This window comes from Rissa tridactyla, chromosome 1 (genome assembly GCF_028500815.1).
Source record: "Rissa tridactyla isolate bRisTri1 chromosome 1, bRisTri1.patW.cur.20221130, whole genome shotgun sequence".
NCBI lineage: Eukaryota > Metazoa > Chordata > Aves > Charadriiformes > Laridae > Rissa > Rissa tridactyla.
Window position 1 is genome coordinate 68,301,299 of NC_071466.1, and position 25,007 is coordinate 68,326,305.

Below are 25,007 nucleotides of genomic sequence, written 5' to 3' on the forward strand. Positions count from 1 at the left end.
CTGTTGTCGATGTGCAACCCTATGTCTGCGGTCAGAAACAGACCTGGAAATGAAGCATGAGAAAAAATACTCTGTTTCAGTGCCGTGATTTTATTGGTTCCATCAGGCTGTTTGTAGTCACTTAAAGATAATCGTGGAGGTGTTACCCATTGAATGTTACTGTTTATATGATGTGAAAGAAGAGATAGGTGCAGTCTAGTTGGTTTTGCCAACTAACGCTCAAAGAATGTTACCATCGTTACACTGCTATGTAGTCTGCTGATGCAGTACAGAGCAGAGAAGAAATCCTTCTAATAGCAGCTTTTGTTATAGTAATGCCAACGGCAAGGGAAAATATTCAGGTTATTTTCCTGGAGATAGAGGCTGCTGCTGTTTGGAGACTGCATTACACCATCTGTTTCCTTCTGATTGCACACCACCATAGGCATTGTTGTGATTAATTTCTTTGCTTCTAGGCACAAATTTGAGTGCTTGAAAGAAGATTAAAAGCTTGTTTTGCGGACAGGCATGTAGCTAATGGCTAGCTTTCAGTAGGATTGTGTGTACTTAATAACTTTACAACTCAAGTCATCAATCTTCTGTGTGCATTTGATATGTGAAGAAAGCAAGGAGAACGTCTTTTTGCTTCATTGTAATAATCCTCTGCACAAATTGTTGGTGAGGTTTCCATCGTGTGCCACTAGTGTCACCGCATGCTCAAAACACCGCTGGGACAAACAGTCACTTTTCTACCTGGTGGCTCGGCTGCTGGAAGAAGATGTGATTAGGGGACTAGAGCATCTCTCTTACGAGGAAAGGCTGAGGGACTTGGGTCTCTTCAGTCTGGAAAAAAGACAACTGAGGGGGGATCTTATCAACGCTTATAAATACTTAAAGGGTGGGTGTCAGGAGGATGGGGCCAGACTCTTCTCAGTGGTGCCCAGCGACAGGACAAGAGGTAACAGGCACAAACTTGAGCATAGGAAGTTCCATCTCAACATGAGGAGGAACTTCTTTACTTTGAGGGTGGCAGAGCACTGGAACAGGCTGCCCAGAGAGGTGGTGGAGTCTCCAGTTTCTGGAGACATTCAAAACCCGCCTGGATGCCTTCCTGTGCAACCTGCTGTAGGTGACCCTGCTCTGGCAGGGGGGCTGGACTAGATGATCTCCAGAGGTCCCTTCCAACCCCTACCAGTCTGTGATTCTGTGATGTGTAGTATCCTTGGCGTCCCACTCAGTTGTCACATTGGGTCCTTTGGTGATGAGGCTGGTGTGCTCCAAAAGCCCCCAACAAGTCACAGGAGGAAAGCCCTGATGGTTGGCAATCTGCCACAGCTGTCTCCTGGTCGCGTTTGGTGCCTCCACTTGGAAACTTGGCAGCAAGGAGCAGGTTGCTGTGTTGTCTCTGCAGATGTTGTTGTTCCCAGAACCACTGCTTTGTGCTCCCCAGCAACAAGCAGCACAAGAAAATGTGGAATTTTGTCTAATATGGATGCTGTGCCTTATTTCAGTTCCTCTTTTGTTTGAACCCTGAATATATAGTACAGTGGCAGTGTGTAGCATGGTGGTTTTCCACCACTAAGCTGTTCCCTTCCCTTCCTTCCTTCCTTCCTTCCTTCCTTCCTTCCTTCCTTCCTTCCTTCCTTCCTTCCTTCCTTCCTTCCTTCCCTTCCTTCCCTTCCTTCCCTTCCTTCCCTTCCTTTCCTTTCCTTCCTTTCCTTCCTTTCCTTCCTTTCCTTCCTTTCCTTTCCTTCCTTTCCTTCCTTCCTTTCCTTTCCTTCCTTTCCTTTCTTCCTTCCTTCCACTTGGTAGGTCTTTGATCCAGGATGAGTAGCACGGCTGCAGTACGCAGTGGCCTATCTCCTTAGTGTAAGGAATTTGGAAAACAAGCGATACTTGCATGAAATGCGTCAGTTTGTATTTATTTTGAGACCTTCCTGGATCGTCACGTTTCAAGATTGTCACATTTGCCTGTGCCTGTGATTTCATGTTGAAAGTCAAACATTTTCCAGCTAAAACTGTAATGATTCTCCTCTGTTAGCATGGTATATTCAAGCTAGTATTTTGTAATAAGTTTGTTAATATTTACTTCAATGTGACTTAACTAAAGGTTACCTGTTTTAATTTGCTTTCAGAGTAATGATAATTGTTGGTACACCATATTTCAAAACATTTAATTATTCATTTTAATCTGCTCAGTGGTATTATATTGGGGTTGTGGTGGATCTGTGACCATACAGGACATAGTTAAACAGAACTGAGAGGAAAATGTTAACTGCCAAGTAAAGCAGCATTATCAATTTCCTCTCTCCTGCACTGAAAAAGACAGGGGGAACAGACAGTGTAGGGTTTCCTGATATGTTTTAAGAAAGCCTGGGATTCATTTCCCCTCCCTTCCTTCCTATTAGTTGTTTGTTAACTCCCAGGAAGATTCACGTTTTTCTTGTGAGACCTCTCTGCTTACATATCCTGGAAACGGGCTTTGCCTTTGAGGGACTCGGTCCTCACTTCTGTGCAAATTCAGGGGGAGGAAGAGGAGACGGACTGATGGTGAGAGTCTAACTTAGGGAAACAAACCAAAGAGGAGTTTCTAAGTGACAACAGTACATTGACAACAGAATTTTCATTTGGTTTGCTGTCCCCTGAGAAATACAGTGTGCTTCAGACACAGAAGTAGGAAATACAGCAAGTGTTAGCGTGAGATTTCTGCCCTTGGAGTGCGGAGTTGTGAACTTACGAGCAAGACTGTGAAGTTATAAGAAGGACCCTCAACTTGCCCTTCTTCAGGAAAACTGTTGGATGTCTCTTTGCAACAACTGACCATCCCTCCCCTTAAGGAGAAGGATGTGAAGACGGAGGCGATAGTACCAGCTACTTGGGATGAGCAGCGGCTTTGGATCGCCGTGTGCGGCTGGCATGCTCTAACAAACTGCACGTTTTGCGAGGGCTTTTATTCATCGGAAACAGCAAAGGGCTGTCAGTTTGGATACAGTTATTTTGGATGAAACACTGAACAACAGACTGTTTCACGCTTGTTTTGGGAAAATTTCATCTGCTAGTCTGTCCTGCTTACGTGAGAAGCCGTGCCTTCTTTATTCATACTAGCCACACTGAAAGCAGACTGAAAGCTGTGGCAAGATGTCCTGTCTGCTGGGTGCAGCATGCTAGGAACTGAGAAGGTCTTGCAGCTTTGTGCAGAAACTGTCTTGGCATTTTCCATCCATTAAGTACAACCGATTTTCCTTTTTTCTTAGTAGTAAAACCGGGTATTGGTTTCTCAGGAAGAGCACATATAATACAAATAGCTGAACTGTACCCGTTTCCAGTTCTTTAAATCTGCCTTCCTTTTTTATCTTTTTTGCTAGTTTGAATTTGAGAAAGAAATTTTATGTTCCATTGACATTTTAAAACAAAATCAGAGTATCTTTCAGTGCATTAGAAGAGCGTAATTCTGAAGAGCTGATTTTTTATTTCCTTTGGTGAATAACTTGGTGAAGATACAGGGATACACATCAATGTCTCAACGACGCCTTTTAAGGGAAGGACATTTTAGGGTCCTACCAAGATTCATCCAAATCCTGCATGGCAGACGACACTCACGAAATAACCCACGCCAAATATGCTCTGGTGAGATGAATGTATAGGTGATCCTATAGTGTGATTTATATCTATATAGAATGTTTGCACTTAAATTTGAGCAGTGTAAGAGGTGAATATGAGCCGTAAGTAGCCTAGTATTGGTGTTACAGATTTTCTCAACTCGGATGATTCTTGCAGGAATGAGTATTTTTTCTCAAAGCATACTGATGTAGGGATCCAGCAACAGTTATAGTTAAAAAATATGTATCTTTATGCATATTAGATATTACTGATGGATAGCGATTACTCTGTCACCAGTACTTACTGGAGAAAAACATTCTATCTTGGTTTTCCTTGCACTTCCAGGTATATGATAGTATCTAACAAACGCAGATTTTAATGCTTTATACCAACCCTCCTCTGATACTTTAGAACTCCAGTGAGTGCTCCACTCTTAAAAAAATATAACTAATTGCAACAAAAAATTATTTTTGACTGTGCTCAAAAAATCAGGAAGCCTCTGATCTTTAAGTGTAATGTACTAAATTTAGGACTCGCTGCCATTTATTCAATCTCAGAGTCTGTTTCATCAATATGTAGTGTAATAATATGTTAGTGTGACTGATAATTATATAATCTTTTTGTTTAGTAAAGCTATATTTTGTTGGGTTTTTTCTTTGAAATAGGCTAACCCTGCCTGGCTGAAATAAGCTAAACCAGATTTTTCATTAATTAATTATTTTTTTTGTGGTTTTATATGCACACTGACCTATTATGGTTTTTAAAAAACAGGACTTTTTTAAAATTTCTTTTAAAATTAATTTGGACCGTATGAAATTGAAATCAACATAAGCTAAACTACCTTTGTAGGAAAATATAACATTTTCAAGGCCTTTCAGTATTCCTTTCTGTAATGTTGACACTCCTAGAAAAAAAATAGGAAGAGAAAAATGCCTCTCTGGTGGCTCCTTTTGCTCACGCCTTCTTTTGTACTGTGCTTACTGAGTCTTTTGTCATCTTTTTTGTTTGGAATGAAAATGGTAAGGTTTTTGGTAACTTCTGAAATGTAAAGATTTCACCTTTCCTGACTTATCTGTTCTGGGCATTCATGATGCCAAGGTTTGATACCTTTAGGAGTGCTATCTAATAAATTATCAAGATTTAACAATTAAATCCATTCAGCTCAAACTAGAAGAAGGTTTGATGTTAATTTCTGGTAATCACAGTAAAGAAAAGTCAAAAAAAATTAGTTGTATTTTAAACACATGAGATGCAGTCTTACAGAGCAAAGCAAAACAAGGCCTCCTAAAATTTCAGTCTTACCTTCCTTTGGGATTCAACCATCACTTGGTAGTAATCAAACTGAAGTCAACTTCGAAGTGTAGCCATAAAAGTTACCACTTGCACCAATTATTTGACAACATTTATTTACTTCTGCATTTCAGGTGTCTGTTGGCCACTCATGAATGGATTGGAGCTAATGCCAAGAATAGGCAAAGCCTTGACTGCATAGGAGAAAAACATAAATTTAATACATTGAGCACATTCTAAAACAGATCATTTTAGCCTAATTTCCTTCAGACTCAGATCCTTAGTATAAATCTTGTATGCTATACAATCATCTCTTACTTACAGGTTCCTTTCACTGTATATAGATGTGTATAGTCAGAGAAATGTACATTTCTGTAGGAAGCTGTCTGTCTTCTCTCCCACCCATCTTTATTATTATTCCCAAGCTCCTTTTGATTGTGTTGCAGCCTTTTCTGTTTGAAGTCCTGAAGTATGCAAAAATTCTGTTTCCTTTTCTTCCTGTTACCCATTTTATGTTGACAGTAGGAAAGCAATTATATGCCTCTAATGTTAACCTTACATATCCAGTAACAATTATTCCATTGTTTTGGTCAAAGCCGCTTTACAGCCTTTTGGACTGATAAGAGTTTTCCCGCCTTCCTGCTGGCAGACCTCAGTTAGCGTTCAGTGGCACTTCCAGACCAAAAGTTGCACAGAAGGTGGATCAAGGGTTTAGATTGTGGAAGAGGAGAGGTACTGCAGCCTGGGAACATTTCTGTCCTGTAGCTACGCTGGGTAAAATTTAAATTTCAGCAAGCATGTATTTCCAAAGTAAATGTGCTTGTGATTCTGTGAATCCCATGATGTATGCATCTCTCTTCTCCTGGTGACAAAATTAAGCCACGCGGTCCTGTTGCCTCGAGTCTCACAGGGCTTTGTTCTCTCTTCATTAGCATCTCTGGAAATTGCTGAGAGCAGGTTTGATCACTGTCACTTTACCCTTTTCCTGCATGTTAAAAAAAAACCTACAGAAGTCTTTACGTGAACAATAAACGTCCTAGTTCATATATTGATTTTGCATTACCTTATTTACCTTAATAAAGGAAGCTGGGCTGGCTTCCAGACTCTTCATGCTTCATCAAATCCATCTCTGTTTTGTTTTCTTTTTAACGAAGAAGACTTTATTTACTTACAGCTTGTGGACAGTTGGATCTGTCCTCCTTGGCCTAATCCTCACTGCGCTGCTCTCTGCGGGTGTCTTTTACCCAGGGTGGGCTGTGTTGTCTTTATCCCCTCACCGTGGTTGAGCCCTGTCTCTAGTAACACTTGCTCTTTGGAATGCAGAGGTTTGGGACAGGGTGCAGGCAGGGCCCGGGCTGGTATGGCCAGGCTCCTGTGAGACAGAAGGGCATCAGGGTTTCTGCATCTGTCCCTGACCGTACATCTTCTGCGTGCTTCTGCATCTCTGACTGCAGGCAGGTGGGATGGCAGTTGTAGAGTTTGTGGAGGATTTCAGCCCTGGAAAGCCACGGCTTCAAGTGGTCTTCTGCGGGGACACCTCTCCTGTCAGCAAGGGAGATTTTCCATGGTGCTGACCTGCTGTGGCCCTTTGTGATGGGCTTCCTGGTGTGGTGCTTTGAGATTTTCCCTCTTCTCACTCCTTCTCTAAGCAAACAGGAACAGTAGGTCAGCTTGAACAGAGAGCTGTAAAACAAGTCTGGCAAGTGGAGACTCTAGAGACATCCGTCTTCAGTCTGTGCTGCGCTTGGTATGGACGAGGAGTATCTTTGGAGGTATCCTGTAGTCTGCATCTTTTCACACTGGATTCAGGTTAGTTTTCTGATGAAAGCAACTGAAGTTCTGAGGCGGTTTGCTTTCGTGTGTACACTCTAGGCATGTAATGAATGGATGGATGAAGAGACTGTCCGTCTCCCACATCCTCCCAGTCCAATCCAAAGAAGTTTTGTGATGAGGTACGGTGAGGCAGCGCTGTGATGTGGATGTATAATACTAATATGCTTCTGTAGTGAAAGTGTTAGATGAAGCTTGGTTAATCCTCAGCCTGGGTAATCCACTAAAAATAGTGAAGAGGAGTCTAGAGGAAGAGCACTTGTGGTGCATCTTCCGTGTCAGCCGAGGGGATGGAGATGTGGTGCTTCTTTTCCTGGAATTGTATGAGTGTTTCTGTTGGATATTGGGGTTTCTTGTGTGGGAAGAGGGTGTTAACTTACAGGTGGGATAGCAAAATGCGTGGATGCAGGAAACATCAGACTGAATACATAAATATAGCAGACATACTTAAGTACGGAAAGCTTCAACATAGCCAAAGCCTGCCTGGAGCCTGCGTAAACACTGAGATTTCTGGTCAGTGTTAAAGCCTGACACTACAACTTTATTACTGTTGGTCCCCACGCTAGATAGGTCCAGGCGTGTAAGGCTGTGTTTACTGTTGCTGCATTCACACTTTCATTTGCTGGCTGGATAAATGTGTTGAAAAGGGATTTATTTGAGATTTGGAGTTTCCATGCTTGAGACTTCCATTACTTGCCCTGCTGGCAGTGCCCTGGTACTTTTTCCAGCAGAAAGCTGGAGAAGAGAGTTGGGTGTGAATCCATAGAAGAGGTGATAAACTGCACCAAAAATACTAAAACTATGAGTTGGCAGTGTAATATAACTAGTTCCAGATAGTGTTATGAATATCTGAGTGAAGAACGGTTTTGCTTTGCCTTGTTAAAGCCTGACATGAGTGAAAATATGCTCAGGGCTTGAGCCTATAGCCTAGATATACTGTATCAGACACTGGGTATATCGGCAGTCTGTAAATATGCAGGGTGGGGACGTGAGGGGAGAACACTATAATTAAGAGATAATTACAAGAACAATGGTATTACTAGAGGAAAATATATTTGTAAAGTCATCTTGTGCCACCTGTTGCATTTATGGAACAAAGTTCAGTTAATACGAAAGTTCTTACCTTCTCAGGGTAGTTTGTTCTGAGTAGAGGAGGGGAAAAGTGGACATTTTTTTTCCCTGACAATGAATCAGAGAGGAATTTCTGTAGCAGAAATGAAGAGCTATTATTTTTTCTCAGAATGGTGTTCGTGGCTGGATTTTGTGGCGCAGGGTAAGTTGGCTTAACTTTATAATAACTGCCAGATCTGGTGAATGTAAACAGACTGTGCAGTCTGCTAAGTCAGGGGTGGGTAAGGTGTGTGGCTTAGGTCTGTGTTCTTGGAAGCGTTTTGAACTCCTTGTTTTATATGTGCCAAAAAAGCATGTGTTTCAGGAGTCTTACTACTATAAATTTTGCTAGCTCATCCATTCTTTAAAATACACTCTGTTCACAGAACGCACATTGTTGGAAGAGTCTGACTGGTGGGTGGTAGTGTTTAGGTTTTATTTTAAGTCCTCTTTTCTGAAGGAAGTAAAATATTAGATATTTTAGGATCTAAATTGCCATATAAGGTTTTTATAGAACTTACTTTCCTCTCAAATGGCATCCCCACTGCCAACTTGCTACCATTTAATATCTGTGATGTGTTTAAATTAAATGATTTATTGGGCCCAGCCAAGTTACTCAGTGAAGAGTGAGCACATAAACAAAAACAGTCACAGCTGTCAGAAAAGTTCCCAAGCAGTAAGTCCATCAAGAATGAGTTGCTTCTTCCCTCAGAAATTAGTTTCAGAGCATCATCACACAATTTCATAGGGCAGTTTCTGCTGCTGGAATGCGTTCAGTGTACGTTTTCTTATAAAGAGGTTATTACTGTTCAGAGATACCAATTCACCAACACCTGGCAAATGTTTTTCTTCCTTCACTTAGGTGTCTGTGTTGACGTCCTGTAAAACTTAAGGACCCTAGCCTCCTTTTTAAACTGCTTTTTTCTGAAGTTTGTAATTTAGCTTTTTTTTTTTTTCAATTTTAAAATCTTTATTCTTTGTGTTAAAAAGTAAAAGTGAGGGAAATGCATGAGTGGAGGGGTGTATTTTACAATCACGTTAAGATGCATGCTGTGATAGAAAGTAGAAATATCTAAAATAGATGATGTTATCAGCAGATTTTGGAGTGGTCCTACTCCAGATCCCTGAAATTGCTTATTATTTCCCATTTCTTGTACTAAAAAGTGATTTGAATTCCTTTTTAAACAACATAAAATTATAATATTCTAAATTACAATGTAATAAAAGTGACTATTTTAAAACTTTTAGTCCTTTATTCAATCTGGGGGAAGAATGTTATTTCTCCAGTTGTGTGCATAATAACACAGGAATATGTAGGCTCTGGGGTACTGATGTACAGGCCACCACTTTTATTCCTCTGGATAATGATTCCTCCAAGAAAACAAGGCCTTTTAAGAATCTTTCCAAGTAGAGAGAGACACACACACAGAGAATTAAGGGCAATACAAGACCTTGCCTCTAGGCTCCTGTTCCAATAGATCCACTGACTCTGAACTCCTTGAGCCCGCTCTCTTGCCCCTCGCATCTCCCCAACCTCTGTCTATGATTTTTCTCTTTATCCCTGTTTGCTAAGATTTAAGCTGTCAATGAGTCTTGTTACAAGGAACAGACCTTTTCTAAGGGTTGTTGTTGTGTGACGTTAGTGGTTACACGTGTGAATAGAGAAAAAAATGTCAAAAATAGTTGTGTTACTTCAATACCTGTAAAATGAATTCTCAGAAAACAAAATCTGACTGTGCCTGTGACTCTTGAAATGGGGAAAAAATGTCTTCCTGACCATAAGTGATATTTTAAAAGCCCATTTAATTAGAGGCACTAGCATATATGGTACTAATGCCATAATATGCAGTGAGTTAGTAGGAATTTGTATTTTTCCTGCTTTCATGGCTACTGAAGAATATATGCCTTTGTGAGGAAAGGAGATTGGAAAAAATAATCCAATAGTGAAAAAAAGAACCGACACTTTCCCTGATGAATAAGCAGAGATACTTTGTTTCAGTAATTTAGAGTAAAACTGAATTGCTGTTATTATAGCATGCATTTGCTTTTCCATACGGAGAACTGTCAACAAGAAGGTATTTACTCTCTGGGCAGAACCAGTCCCGGAGACAGAATGTAACTTTATTTACTCCCTTTATCTTCTTCATTGTTCTTTCAAGACATTTCCAATCTCATGTGTTGTTGCAATCTGTTTAGCTATACTGAAGTCATGCTTAATAAGATGGCCTGCACTTCTTCCTTGTAGTGTTTAACAAAATGCCACGTGATCTTCAAATTAACCTCAAAGGTTAAGCTAACCTGAAAAGGTTGAACATACATGGCCTCACGGTAAAGCACGCTAAGTTAAAAGGATCAAAGTTTATTGTAAGTTTCCCAGCACTTCCTGATTGAAGCTAGCTGTTCTATTTATTTATTTATTTTATCTTATTTCAGAGCCACTGCATCTTTTTCCAAAGCAGGCAGCGAAGATAAACGCAACTGTTATGTGTTTCATTTCTTGCTCTGTGATTTAAAAAAAAAACAAAACCAAAGAGATTCTATTTTAGTCAGCGTTTAATCCAACTTCACACACCAGTACTGTTTCTTGCACTTGAGTGTGGCATGAAGCCTTCCTCAATCTTGTTGGTCAGTGCTTTTTCTGAAAATAATGGACAAGACCTGCTGATAGGCTTAATTTTCACATTTACTTACTCTTTTTTAATATCTGTCATCGGTCTTTGGTGTCATTGACAGTCAGTTTGTCAACTTGCACACAATTTGGGATGAGGGACTGGGCTGTTGAATAGGTTCATTCTTTCCTTTTGGAGTCAGGCTAAAGAACTAACTGGAGGACCCTGTGGGGATCTCATGTAGGGGCTGCTTCTTCTTATCCCCAGGTGAAAAAAATGTGAGATCAGCATGCAGTGAGTCTCATCTTCATCGAATTATTTTAATCAGACTTACATTTATTTCTTATTTCAAAGTTTCTAGTCAATTTTGGAACTTTTGTAAAGAGACCACAAAAAAGTGAGTCCAGGGAGCAAGTTAGAAGAGGATGTTGAAGGACAAAGTGGGAGTAGCTTGCACTTGTCTTTTAGTAAGTAGTTTTGTACGCTCAGCAAACATGTAGCAGTTGGTGGGGCAGTTGGGAGAGAATGACCACATAATTTCAGATGTGAGTGGTTAGTCAAGAGTGTACTTTTAAAGTGACTAGTACAATTCCGGTGCTTATTTGTCTTAGAGTTGTCCTGGATTATGAGAACTCATGTGATTTGTGAATTACCTACAGTAACCTTAATCTGGATGGGGCTGTATTCTAAAAGTCATTAGGAGTTTAAGATGGACAGTCTTAACATTGTTGCTTAGTTGCATTAGTGATGAGTAATTCTCCGAGCGAGTCCATCTTTTGATTTACTTCTCTGAGAAATCACTTTAGAAGTCTCCACAGTATGTGACATATAGTTTGTATGAATATATGTCAGAGGGTTAATTGAAGAACTTGTTTCTATGTGTCCTTTGGGTTTTGGGGAAGGAGCTACTTGCTTTTCAGGCTTTTATTTGAAGGAAAGATGCAATCTATATTTCCCTCCTTTTCTTCTTCTAGTGAGAGTCATAAGCTTTCATGAAACACAAGCAAGTTGTTCCATGCAGCGAGTCTGCAGAGCAGAATTACTCTTTAATTTCTAAGCCTTCGTGATTCAAAATAAGCATTTTCTCTGTTTTAGCCAAACATTTATTAATTCTCACCGTCTTTGGTGTATTCAAAAGGTGTATATGAGAAAATGGGTAGGGATCAGTAGGTCAGTTGTTTTTAAAGAGAGCTAGCATGTGAAACAAAGAATTCAAGATACTGCCTCTATCCTTTTATATTAGAGAAGCTTTACCTTAGTGCATGCCATAGATGAGTTTCTGAAACAGAAACTCAAAACATGTCCTTCTTGGGAGCCCAAAACTGCACAGCTCTCCTTCAACTCACTTTCAAACTCTCTAACCACAAAAACCTCTAGGACTCCAGTAGTGTGTTCCGACATTTTAACTGGACTGTGCATCTGGGACACAGATAATGTTTTGATATCTGTCTCTGTATCATCTACCATGGTGGCTCTCAAAGATTGTTTAAAGACCTCAGGTGGTGTCTACTACCTTCTTCAGTGTAAACTTTTCCCCTTTTAGTTGATAACGTTTGACCTTCGTTCCTTCTCTGTTTTTTTCTGACTTCCAGCTATTGAAAATTATGTTATTTGTCTGCAAGGTAGGTCGTAATAATAATTTTTGCAGATGTTGTCATGTGAATTTAAGGAGTTATTTTAGGGATAGATTCCTTCAAGAAAAAAAATCAACCTAATGAGTTTTTTGAATGTTTTCCTGTGTAATAAGAAGTTATTTCAAAGTTGAGAAGCAAAATTCTCTGATGTCAGTAAAATTAAGCAAAGCATGCTTTTCTTACAGAAATATGTGATTTTTTTCCTTGAATCAAATAGGATGTGACAGTCTCCAGATGCACATGCTGAATAATGATAGAGTGCTAACTTAATATTTCATGAAGAGATACCTCCTATGACCAAATGAAGTATATATATTGCTTGTGATGAAATCTTGTAATGTTTTGCAGATGAAACAGTTTGTAGACACAACAGAATGCCCTATGGCAGAAAAGGCATCAGAGAAATAAAATATGGATTTAGTCATATTTTAACTCAAGCAGCAAGACAAAATTGTGTATTTAAGATAGCCCGAGGGGAGATTGCTATTTTTTTTCTGAGTATGACTGCAACTTTTAAGATTTACTTTGTCAAAGGGACTAATATTTTTTGCGGTATGAGAGAGGAGCTGCTTTGGCGCAGGTGACTGGCTGTACAGTGCTACTTAAGCAGCATAAGAGCCACAGAGGCTCCAAGTCCCAGAATGATGTAAAGGGAAGTTGGGTGAATCAGCCAAAAAGTGGGACCCTCGGAGTCCTCGCTTGGTCCTTTGGGTCCCTAGGTATCACAGCTTTGTGAGTACAGTTTTCACAATGCCCCAAAATATCCCTCTGGGAATGCCAGATTTGCCGCCCTAAACTGCAGTGGCATCCTTAAGCGAGGAGATGCTCTGCTTGTCCTGTGAGGCATCCTGGTCTGGTTAGCACGCTCCGAGTGCGAGTGATGTGCACCCGCAGTTGAATACGAAACCAGCTTGTGCTCCCATTTTCACTGCAAGCATTAGAGGAGGTTTGATAGTACCCACCTTATTATTAGAGCTTAAAAACTTAAGTCCTAGTGGTCCCTAACAAAGCCTGTTTCCTTGCCAAAAGAGGGACTTGGGGTTTTGGCCCAGCTCTTGGAATTTCTTTCTCTATTAAACTGTCTAAATACAGATCAGACTGTATGCAGAGAACTTCAGCTGTGTTGGAAGAATTTCTAATGAACCTTCAGGTTTTGAAGTGTTAGGAGATTGTTTTGAGGATCATCCCCTTGGACTCAGGTGTTAGTTTTCTCCCTGAAGGTGCCCAAGCCACCGTTTGGCAGTGAATCTGGTTTACTGCCTAAATAACTGAAATTTGTCTGGGGGTTTGAGGATAAAGCTCTTACAGCCACAAGAGTTAGGGATCTTCCACCCAGTATTTTCCATTCTGGCATGCTTCCAGTAGAAAAAAAGAAAAAAGGTATTCCCAAGCCCATCTTATCAGAGGAGTTTTCAGCCGTTCGCCCAGTTTCAGGTCACCTCAGTTTAGTCCCCTTCCGTGTTACAAAGTAACCCGGCATATTTTTCAGGAACAGGGAGTCATAAACAGAGTCATAACAACTGTTTTCCACATTAGATTGCTTCCTTCTCTCAATTACAAAAGCCTATTATTATTATTGTTTACATTTAAACAATGAGAATGCTCTGTCCCCTCTCCCCCTGTCCCAGCACACGCCAACCTCGAACCCGTGCGCTCCACAGGATTTTTACGGATGCTCTGCAACACAGTCGTGGTAGTGCACTGCCGCCCCGAAGTCTCCTCTCCAAACAATGGGCTTGTTCACTCTTGAGTAGTTTAAATTTTTTAAAACAATTTCCTCTCTGTGACCATGTTTATTTTAGAAAGGAAGAAACACAGGTGGCTGTTGGTACCTGCAAACAGCATCCGTGCTTCAGAGATGAAAGGCATGTTTTAGAGCACTATACCAACAGTTAAGCAAGCGAGGGGAGGCAGTATGGTATAAAACAATAATATAAGAACAGAGAAAATGTGATAAAGTAGGCTTTGGGTTACAGTTTGCCAAATTGTGGAGCACACCAGAAGGATACTGATTAGCTCCCAATCTCTGCTGTTGCATGGGAGGCAGTAACTTCAGTGGAAGGGCTGCTAGATGGGAGCAGGCTCACGTGAGATCTGAGTCTGTGTCTCAGCGTTTAGGTTACTGGTTTGTAGCACCGCACTTGATCTGAAGACCTGCTTGCAAAAGCAGTATTTGCACAAGCTCTTTGTCAGCTAACTGCTGGTGGCTGCACCTGTGAATCTTTAAATGCCTGCGAATCTGCCCCAGCTGGGCTGGCTGAAGCTCAATACCCGTCAGCTGCCAGGAGGTGCCAGACGGATGCATGCTGCTTTTTTGGGCAAGCTGATGATAGAGCTGCAAGTCTTTTCCTTCCACTCAGGTACAGTGAGAGCTTCTTCCTTATTGCCTGAAGAAGAAAACATGAAATAAGCTCAGTGGAGTCATGAGGTTTTGTTGTTGGTTTGTGGAGACTAATATACTTCCGTGCTTTTACTTATTTGTAGCTGAGCTGCTGTTTCCTTCACTAGCTAATAAACCAGGGAGATTAAAAAGAAGATACGGATTGCTTTTTTTTCCTGCTCTAAGGAATTATATGCAACTAACAGTAGGGACTTGGATACATCTTATATGTAAGCTGCATCAAATTTGTTCATAGTGTAGGAAAAGAAATTCTAATGACGAAAAAACCCTGAAAGCTGTTGGAAAACACTTCCAGCATACTGTCTGTGTAGTATCTTTGGTTCTTTGCTGATTCCTTGAATTGACTGGGTATCTGTATTCGTTATCCTCAGTATTATGTGTTTGGTGTCCTGAAAAGGTGTATAAGTGTCCTTGGTATTGGCTAAACTGCTGTAGTGTGGGGATCAAAATAGCAGCAGTCACAGGGTGTTCTGTGTTTGAGTAAGGGGAGAGGGAGGCTTTTGAATAAGGGCATAAAATATGTCCTGTTAAAAAGACACTGTTAAATACTTCAAAGATTGGCTGCAGGATGAGGCTTTAATTGAAGAAGTCTTATTTGCTGCCACCATAGTGCAGGGAACTACAAAGAGCGCCCTCACCCTTGATCCACTTGCCCTGTGCTTCTCTCTTAATGAAACTACAAGGGTAAGGGCTAAGTTAAAATTATGTTCAACTAATCAGGTTACGTGCTTGGTAAGACAGAAGCTGGGGGAAACTAAATGCATTTTTTGCAAAGGCAACAAGAGGAAGAGCAGAAAGAACGGGTGGGGGTCATGTCTGGGGGGTCTCTCCCTCCTCTGAGATTCGTGGGCATTAGTTCAGCTGCTGCGTGTGTCAGAGGAAGTGGAATTTGCTCTTTGGCCTTCATTCCATCCTTCTTTACATCTTTGTGCTTCTTACAGAAAAGAGAAGAAATACGAAACTGTTTCAAAAGAATTTTGGGGTTGAGGTGTTACCCCAGAGCTACAAAAGCAGGGGGGCTTGGCAAGTTTTGCCTTCTGTTAATTGCAAAATCCTAATCGGTGGAAATTAGGAGGTGGATGTGATGGGTTGCCAAGTTTTTATAGGCCTTTCCTCCTTGTTAGCTAAAGGTTTGCATAATTACATCTCTTGCCTGGCTGGTGCCTCTATTTTTATTACTGCACATCTCAAAGTAGTGTGAAGGTTTTTGAGGTCTGCTGAAAAATCCTGCCTTCTGAAGTTAGAGGCTGATGCGAATAAACTGCCCCTGGCAGAGGAGTGGTTTTGTTGTTTGAATCCACAACCCTGCCTGAGCTGTCACACCTAGGCGAAAAGTAAATACAGTAATAGGGCAAGTAGCAATAGTTAATGTGGAAAATGAAGGTAATGTTGCTGTTAAAAAGCTTGGCCTCCATAAGGCTATCCTGAGCGGGTCAGGAAGCATCCTAGGAAACTGGAAAAGAAGGAAAATGTCTGTTGCTTTAGGCAGATTAAAATCTCAGGGACTGGCTGCTTTTTCAATCAGGTAAGGGTATAGGTTTCCTGTTTGCTTGCTGGAGACTGGAAATGGGACACAGTTACAGCTGCCGTGTATCTTCACTGCAGTTGTTTATGGATATTACAACAGCTCTTTGCAGGGTTAGATATTTTTTTTTTAAGAAGTGTTTTATTAAAGGGATCACTGCCTTTTTTTTAATGATCCACTAATGTTTTCTTAAAAATCCTGAGTCTACAAAGTAAAAAGGTCAGGTGTGATTGTATGTCTCCACAGAGAGCAGGGTGAGCTTTCTCTTTTCTCCATTGACTAAATTTCACCAAGAATATTGCACTACTAAGCACAAGGGTTAAGGTATTTTGTTCTCTTGTTGCAGTGAGATTTTCTTTCTTGGAAGGAAGTGAATTTCTGTCCGGAAGGAGTTCTCCAGGTTGGCTCTTCAGGTCACCTCTTCAGAAAAAGCTAGTCTAAATGTGTTTCTGCTCTTTTGCTTTTTGATCGGTGAAAAATGAGCTTTGGTTACTCTTTGCTGATGTTAAGTCTTCTCTTTTCTTGAGGGAACTCTGAAGCTTGTTGAAGCCCTGGAGGGTGAAAGGGTTGGCAATGGGAGAAATTGAAATACTATTTTGGGAACGTGTAAGGGGAGAGAATGGTAAGCTTTGGGGATTGCTCGAAGTGTCTGCTTGTATTTTTTCACACTTTTTCCATAAGTAGGGACTTGGTAAGTTGCTCGGCCACAGGCAGCTTGCTGCAGCACGCATACTTTGGCCACAGAAATTCCAAATCATGAGTCAAAATCAAAACTAGCTTGAAAAGTAAGAAGCTGTTAAGAAGACAGTGGCGTTTTTATTCTGTTTTGTGGGTTTGACCATTTTCAAGTGTAATCTCGCAATAATGTGGGTCAGATTTATGCAGGGTAAGACTTAAGTTTGATGGACAATTCTGAAGGATTTTGCCTGTACTCACCAACCTAAAATGGCATCTATGTGAGATGATCTAATAGCCAAATTTTTTCATTTTATTTGAAGCTGTGAATTATCCTCCAGCACTGAAATATCCTAACAAACTTGTCCAAAACCACCTGAACTTATTTTAGGGCTGTGATGGAATGAATCTTTTCTGTCTCTTTATCTCCTATCAAAGGCAGGTTTCTCTTCTCTCTGTCCTGTTTGCTGTTTCAGTATTTGGGGGAATGATGATTTCTGCAAAAGTTCTTTTCCTTTCCTTCCTTTGTAATAAATAGTTTTGCAGCCTTTATCTGTGTTCATCAGTGTTACAGGAGCATATGATATTTTTGTTGGAACCAGTTCTCCCACAACTTCTGACCTGAAAGTTTTTATGCTTCCTGAGTATCTTGTTAATCTGGGGGAAAAAACGATGCTGTATACTTTAAGAGTCACAAAAAAGGTTTCCTATTGCTGACAAAGTTTTATTTTAGATCTTGACTATCAATATAGTTGCAATTGTGGCACAACACTTTGTAATGGTCTGCGCTGGTTTTTCTTGCTTTCTGCAGTAATGTTCTTTATTAATATATAGTGTTTCAGAATACAAAATAAACCTGCTTTTCCATTCCTGAGTTCAATTCCTGTGCTGCTTTCATAACATTTCTGTTCTCGTTACTCACTGTTGGGTTATCATTTTTGTTGCCACTAAACTCCTCATCTATTTCTTAGCTCCTTCACTTGCTCCTTTAATCCCACTGCTGCTATAAAAATGGATCTCATCCTGTTGATTTTCCTGAATTTTAGTCCTACCTTCTGTCTAATGTCAGTGGCAGTTTGATTTCCACCTTTAATTACAGTTTTCAGTTCTTACCGGACTGCAGTCTCCCATCTACTGAATTTTGAATATTGCTGCAGACAGCTTCGGTGCAGAGCCAGGAGTCTTCTTTTCCTCGCCCCAGTGCAGTCTGAGTAGCCACATCTCGTTGCGGGCGCTGCTGTAGGGAGGTACCGCTGCTTGTGAAGTTAAAAAGGTCACATGCATTTCTCTGTTGGCTTTTGCAGCTGTGGACAGATGGAACTGTCACCAAGTACTGCAGGATAAAGTGTTTTACTACTAACTCCTGGGTGACTAAATTTCGCCTGAAGAAAAGTCTGGTTTTTGTGTGTCTCTGAAGTGAGGAACCTCAGTAAATCCCACAGCACAGTGAAGGAGAGGCCTGTGATCAAATACTTGTGGGAGCTTGTTTAGAAAGGACATGTAACTAGAAAAATATAAACTGATTGAAATTCAGTTCCCAGGACACCAAAAAGATACAATTTTGAAATTAGAAATGGAAACAGATGTATGATAACTGCATTCAGTGGGCAGACTTCTGTCATGGTTTGTGAAAGAAACTCTTAAGTGTAGTCATGAGGTCAGAGGTGCGCCATCCCTGATAGGGTGTTACACTTCCTTAAAATTTATTGAAGTCTTCTTTTGCTTTTTGTTTTACTTTCCAGATACCCAGTGTAAGGGCTGCGTAATCCTCAAAGCTCTGAAATTTATTACCGTCGTACGGTGCAAGAGTACTTTTAAGGTGTAATTCCTCAGTAGCTTTCCTTATGTTTCTTCCTAGCAATATCTTTTTGAAAGAGATTGCAGGCTTTATCCTATTAATTGAACAGCATCCTTCACTTTGAAGTGCTCCAGCAGCTATTGGTATTACCAGCATGCTCATTTTCATGGAAGCAGTGTCTGTCTTTATGAATAGGAGCTCTCACTGTTTTTCTCTGACCACGAGTTTTGATTGCTCAGGCTGGCTTAAATTTAGGTTTGGATGTGATACAGGGGCCTTTTTTGGTGACTTAGCATCTGAGTTGAAAACTGCCAAAGCAGTTTAAAACGGGTTAGTTTTGTTGCTGCATGGAGATTTAACAAGCTGCTTTAGGTAATAGATTTATACAAACACATATGTGTGTGTGTATGGATGTATAATGTGTATATAAACTTATTTTCAATGCTTTGGAATCTTTTGATGTAAACCAGAAAGAATTAGCAATTTTGAATGCCTGATGACTTTAAAAAGCACGAGACCTTTTTTTTGCATCCATTCTTTGGAAAAAAAAAAAATCAAGAAGGATTAGAAGGAGAAAATTAATAGGGCTTTTAAATAGTCTGGTGTGCTAAACTAGATGCCAGCAGATGCATCATATTGTCCAACGTCTTCCAAACTCCACGCAATTATAAATGCTGTGGTTACAGGTACAGAATCACAGAATGACAGAGGTTGGAAGGGACCTCTGGAAAGGTAGTTAGGTATACGAGTTAGGTATCTTTTGCGGTTTTTTTTTTTAGAGAGAGTATACATTTACATTATGCTAAAGATGATCCTGTAAGGATAGCTTTTGTCATGCTGAATCCCACAAAGTGCCACATCGTTTTATTGTTGTGCTTTTTGTGAAGTACCTCACCCCTGAAGGAAAAATATGTTTAATAATTATACTATAATGTTGAACTTATCAAACTTTAATATACTTTACCACGAATGTTGCCACCCTTGTGCTGCACACTTGCACGTGCTTTATTAAGCAGGTGCGGTATCTTGTATATTTAAGCCACAGTCACAACTTCCTTCTCTGCGTTTCATGAAATGAGGATGACGCCGCCTTTTACCCTCAATTGGCTTTGCATCCATCCCTTAACAGCTTCTCCCACAGTGTTTTCCTCTGCTCTGTGGGCTGGAGTATGTTGCTCACAGCCCATGCTGAGGTGGCAGGGAGAACTTAACCTGAGCGTAGAGCATGAGTGGAGTTGAAATTGTTTACTTGCATTTATAACATACCTGTTACCAACATACACTTTCTCAGGAGGGTTGTTGCTCCTGTGTGTTTTAATACAGCTTAAATTTGCCCCTATGTTCTTGTTGCTAACATGCGTGCCCACGTACCACAGTTTTCCTCTCCAGTTGTGTTTCAAACTGGATCACAAAGGCCAGGGAAGGGTTTTGGCTTCGACTCGTTTGTTCTTTCTTGCTGCTGTTCTCTGAAGCACACAGCAAGGAGACCAAGTATTATAACTACGGAGCAAGCATTTCCCCCACGCACGCGCTCCTAAATAGAGCGCTAAAATAAAAATGCATTTGGTTACTGGCAGGGGCCCCCTTTTCCCAGGAGGGTGTTTCATACTCTGCTTCACAGGAGCCTGTAGCGTCTCTAGCCCAGTGAGATTTTAAGCTCTCTGTACAGAATGGAACTGCTAGGAAAAAATCACCTTTGCCTGAACCACTGTTTTGCCAGACAGCTGAGGCCAATTTCCACAGCGGCACCTTGTGTGGGCTCCTGTCCCTCCGGCACGGCGGGAGCAGGCTCCGAGTCTCCTGTACAGCAGAGGCTGAGCTCTCTGTACCGCTTCTTCACCTGTGCTGTTCAGTCTAAGGACGCTCTGGGTCCTGAAAGTGAGATGTGGAGGTGTGTCCGGTTGGTTAATATTGGAGGGTAGTAACATTGAAACAAGCAGTGCTATATTTTGGTGATCTTAGCCATGATCATTATTATTAGATCCTGAGTGGTCCAGGAACTGTGGATTTAGGAGATTTGAAGGCTAGAAGGACGCTAGGTGGGCACCTGGAGAATGAATATTATACGCATCTGTTGCGCTAGTCCCTGAAATTGGGTTATTTTTAAACAAGTACTTGGTTTTCTGAATTACTTGCTCCACTGTTTCCTCTGCTTCAAAATCTGAAGACAGAAGCCTGTTGGGAGGTGGCTGTCCACGTTACATACAACATGAAGGGGTTGTGGAACAGGCAGTGGTGATTAATATGTGGGTTTATACTTCCCCTCTGTCTTGACAATGAGAGTAAGCACAGCCAGCGTGCTGGAGGTGGTTCTTTTTCCTCTTTTACATTCATGTTTTTTTGTTTTGTGTTTTTTTCTTTTTCTTAAGGAAGTAGCCAGCTTGCCAAAATATTAGGTTCCTCTGTCTTAACTTGAATGGGTGTGGGTGAAGGTGATACCTTTTTGAGAAGGGTGTATCTCCTCTTTCAGTTGTTTTTAATGCCTGAAGGAAGGCCATAAAGCTTCCTCACCCTCTCTTTGCGTGTTTGGAGAGCATTCCTATATCATTGCGTAAAACTTGGGATAGTTAGGTTTTAGCAAACTCCTGTTAATATTAACAGTCAGCCAAGCATGTTGCTGAGGACTCTCGCTAGCAAATGTTTGAGACTGGCTTGGTGCTATTAAGAAAGAAATGAGTATCAATGTGTGTACTTGCATATGGCATGTCATATGTAGTAGGATTTGTAGCTGCTCTAGGACTGTTCTTCCTGGAGCCATGTTGTAGCACAACAGCTAGAAATAAAATGCTGTGAATTATGATCTCTGTCTGAGGACTGCAAGTCAAGATACTGATCTAGGAGCATGCACCTCCGCCGAGCCGGTTGGGTGACGGTCCTGGAAAGGAGGGAGTACGGGCTTAGAGCCGAGACCAGATGTAGATCCTGTTTCTGACGTCGCAACAAATGCTGTTACCTGATCCAGGTTAGGTCACTTACTCAGTCTCAACTTTCACATGTCTGAGTATTTACAGGACTTGTGGGAGCGGTGTGGAGACTCATTCACTAATTTTGAACTCTCTTAAAAATCAAATGTGCTAGTAATGTCCTTGCAAAATACAGAACAGTTAAGTAAAACATTTCTAGGGAGTGTTACTTCTTTTGAATCTACCTTTAATTAAAAACATCAAATATTGCTTAGGAAACTCTTGGGTTTTGACATAGCATGAAATGTGATGGGCCCCAAAATGAAATAGCAGAACTTAAACTAAATTACCTCAGTTAGATCCTTCAGGTCGCATTTTAATGCTCCGCACTGAATAGCGCTGCTAGTATGGATGGTAGAATTAGTACAATACAGCTGACTGGTTTGGGATTATCAACAGTTCCTGCCCCATGGCGGATGAGTGGTGAGAACACAGATATGGGGGCGCTTCAGAAAATAACCTCTGGTGTGGTCTGTGGGGGACCTGGGTTTGTTTGGGTTGGTGTTCGTGGGAATGGTTGATGGCTCAGGAGTGCTGAAGCTAAAGCTGAGCTTTGCCCCATCTGTAAATGGGATTTTGTGAACAGATGTAACCATCAGTCCAAGCTTTTTATCCTCACTGGCCTCTTTCCTTGACCTCTCTTGATGGAAAAGGGCTCTTTATCACCATGAAGCGAGGAAAAACAATCTGTTTGTTTTCATATGGTTGTTGCTGTCACTCCTGCACATTGGCTCACTCTTTGTATTGGCGAGTCTGGATTGCTGGTAACTAATCTCAAGTGTATTAATTAACAGGTAGTCTGTCACTGGGTGATTACTTTAAAGGGTCAAGTAAAGCAAGACGACTGAGCGTTCACGTCTGAAAGATCATATGGAATATTTTGGTTATAGTTGATTTTATTATCTGTTGCCTTACTTCCCATTTTCTTACGAATAAGATTTGTGCATCTTGTACTAATGTGACATTGCAAGTTGAAAGATATGTCCTTTTGGTGGTTCCTGCTGCTTTAGGTAGGCTCCTTCATAGGGAACAGGTGCTTGATGGGTTTACCACCAAGGAAAACATGCCAGTTTGGTTCCGCCAAAAACACGTGGTGAGAATTCCCTCACAGGTGAGAAATGATGGATGCATATCTGAGGAGCTTTTTAATGAAAGGCTCATTGGAAAAGGAGATCTGCCCCTTGTGCAGTTAGTTTCCCTGTGTGGAGAAGGGGTGGGTAGTAAAAAAAGATGACAGTGATGGATTTACTGGATCATCATTTGTTAAAACTAGGGCTCTTAAAGGGAGGTTCTTGACAAGGCACACTTAGGATTAGTTTTTTTAATGCATTCTTACTCTGATAATGTTTGAACAGTACACGTGTACACATTTAAAGCAAACAGCTTGCATCTAATACACGCCAGCGCTTTATGCAGGAAGAGAAGTGGTAAGTAACCAGCAACCAGCTAGCCTTTCGGGGGACCTCTGAGCCTCCTGACAGGCACAGTTGCTCTGCATGTAATTTGAAGAAGGGTATTGTGTCCCTGGTGGCTTGGCTTTGACTGAAAGATGGAATTTTGCGCTCTCATTTTGCACTGAAGACGGGCTCACAGATAAATAGGTCACTGTCTCCGGAACTATTTTCCACTAAATCGATTAGAAGCAACATGACCTTAAGCCTGATCTCCTTGCTCTACAAAGATATTGCTGAATTGTGGCTTCTTCTGAAGAAAAGCACAGGTGTGTCTAGTCTTTCAAATTTGCTTAGTTACTTGATTTCAGGTCAGGCGGGAACTCTGTCAGATAACATTATCCTGCTGAGGAAAATGGGATGTGTTTTAGTACAATGACAGAGGTTGTACTCATTTTGTGTACATTCATATATAAATACAGTTTATTGTTACGGGGGCGTGTGTGTTGTGTCCTTGTGTAAATTTGCAGTGTATCTTTTTATTTGCAGAGGTATTTCTCAGTATATCAGACATGTCCACTAAATCTGTTCCTGCATTTTACATGGGATGTACTTTGTTCAGGCTTCGCTCATGCAGTGATTATGGCGCTAAAGCTTTCAAGGAGAACTCGCTGTTGCGGAGAGCTGTCCTGCTGTTTCTGAATTACAGGGGGGTTTAATTTTCAATTCACTGCATTTTATGTAAATCTCAGATACATAATTTTTCCTGATTCCTTTTTGAAGTAGAGAAAAAACAGTTTCTTTTGCGGGATACAATTTGGCATCCCCTAGTCATTAGTATAGGAGGGTTAATCTAAAATGCATTATTTCTTAAATTCCTTCAGTCAAAGCTTTCTATAGGAATCTTGTTTCTGTTAAGATATAATGAAACAGTGGAGATATTATTTGCTGTTAATAGTGCAGCTACAGTCCATTGCAAAACTGAAAGCGTGTTTTGTGGAATAAGGACAAGCAAAAATTGCTTCCTTATTCTGGTGCTTGAATTCACATTTCCAGTTCTGTTTTCCGCTTCTGGTATGCGTGACTTGCAGAGGAGGACCGGAGAAAGAGCACTGAGTCAATGGACTGATGTCTATAACCTTCCAACGTTGTTGCTTTTGAAATGTCAAATTTAAATGAAACAGGTATGTGAAGGTGGCTCTTCTAACTAAAGGGTGGATCTTGTTACTAATCTTTAATTAGTATTACTAATTAAATTATCAACATGTGAGTCGGAGTGCTCTGCTTCTCAGTAGTACTCCATGCTACTAGGGATAGTACCAAAAGGCATGCTGCTTAGGAGGAATGAATGAAAGATTTAAGAAAGGTGAGGCTAACCAGATGGAAAAGGTGGAGGGATTAATTTGGTCTTTATGTGCATCCTTGTCTGTGCTGAGAGGGGAGGGATGGATTTAGAAAATGGATGATTATTGTATGACAGAGGGGATGTCTGTTTTTAACTGCAGAACCAGGGAGCGTTTTGTGTTAGATCATGATGGTGCATATGTAGCCACGCCAGGACTATTTGCATAAGTTGCCAAGTTTAAAATAGGGGGGGTTAATCTGAATTTGATTACTGAGAAATAAGTAAGCAGGGCTGCTTTTGTTCGCAACTACCAAGGCTTGATTTTCATCTGTTGGCTGCCACTGCTTCTTGTGGGCATGTTCAGCGTGACAGAGATCACTTGTGTGATGTTGTGCTGAAAGTGGGCAGAGGGTTTGTCCCTTTCCCCAACACTGTTCTTTCCTTTTCCTCCTGAGCACTATATAGGGGTGGGAGGGTTTGTGTCTACGGTCAGCAGAGTGAAGGAAATGAAAGCCAAGGGGAGGTCTCAGATACCCATCTTCCTATTTCTATGCTCAACCCGGTGACGATTTCCAAGGAAAACAATGTCTTCTTAGGGAATTGCTTTGTCAGTCCACGTCAGGGAGTGAAGGGAGGGAGATGGGGAAAAGGATGAACAAACTGAAAAGAGAGGATTGGTTTGGGCACGGCGCAGGACTCAAGTCTCTGTTGTGCTTAAAGACTGTGCAGGTAGCTGTGAGCAATGCTGGTTCTGGTTTTCAACATCCAGATGGGGGCAAAATCATCTCCTGTCTTGTAGGTACATTGCAGGACTAAAAAGTTTCTGACGCGATTTGTGTGTTGCAGTAGCAGGGTGT

At 41.0% G+C, this 25,007-nt stretch overlaps 1 protein-coding gene across 8 annotated transcripts in view; it reads left to right on the forward strand.

The window, feature by feature from the left end:
- Positions 1 to 25,007, forward strand: part of MCF2L (MCF.2 cell line derived transforming sequence like) — a 170,070-nt gene that overhangs the window by 61,892 nt on the left and 83,171 nt on the right. Inside the window, exon 1 of one of the 8 annotated variants that reach the window (XM_054191231.1) lies at positions 2,186 to 3,606. The exons of 4 other annotated variants lie outside the window; for them this stretch is intronic. In XM_054191231.1, the coding sequence (XP_054047206.1) occupies positions 3,495 to 3,606 (112 nt within the window). In that variant the 5' untranslated portion in view covers positions 2,186 to 3,494. Of the gene's footprint in view, positions 1 to 2,185; positions 3,607 to 4,243; positions 6,679 to 9,006; positions 14,413 to 22,254; positions 23,990 to 25,007 lie in introns of those variants that run through there. 3 more of the 8 variants (XM_054191243.1, XM_054191223.1, XM_054191240.1) reach the window with 3 other exon arrangements.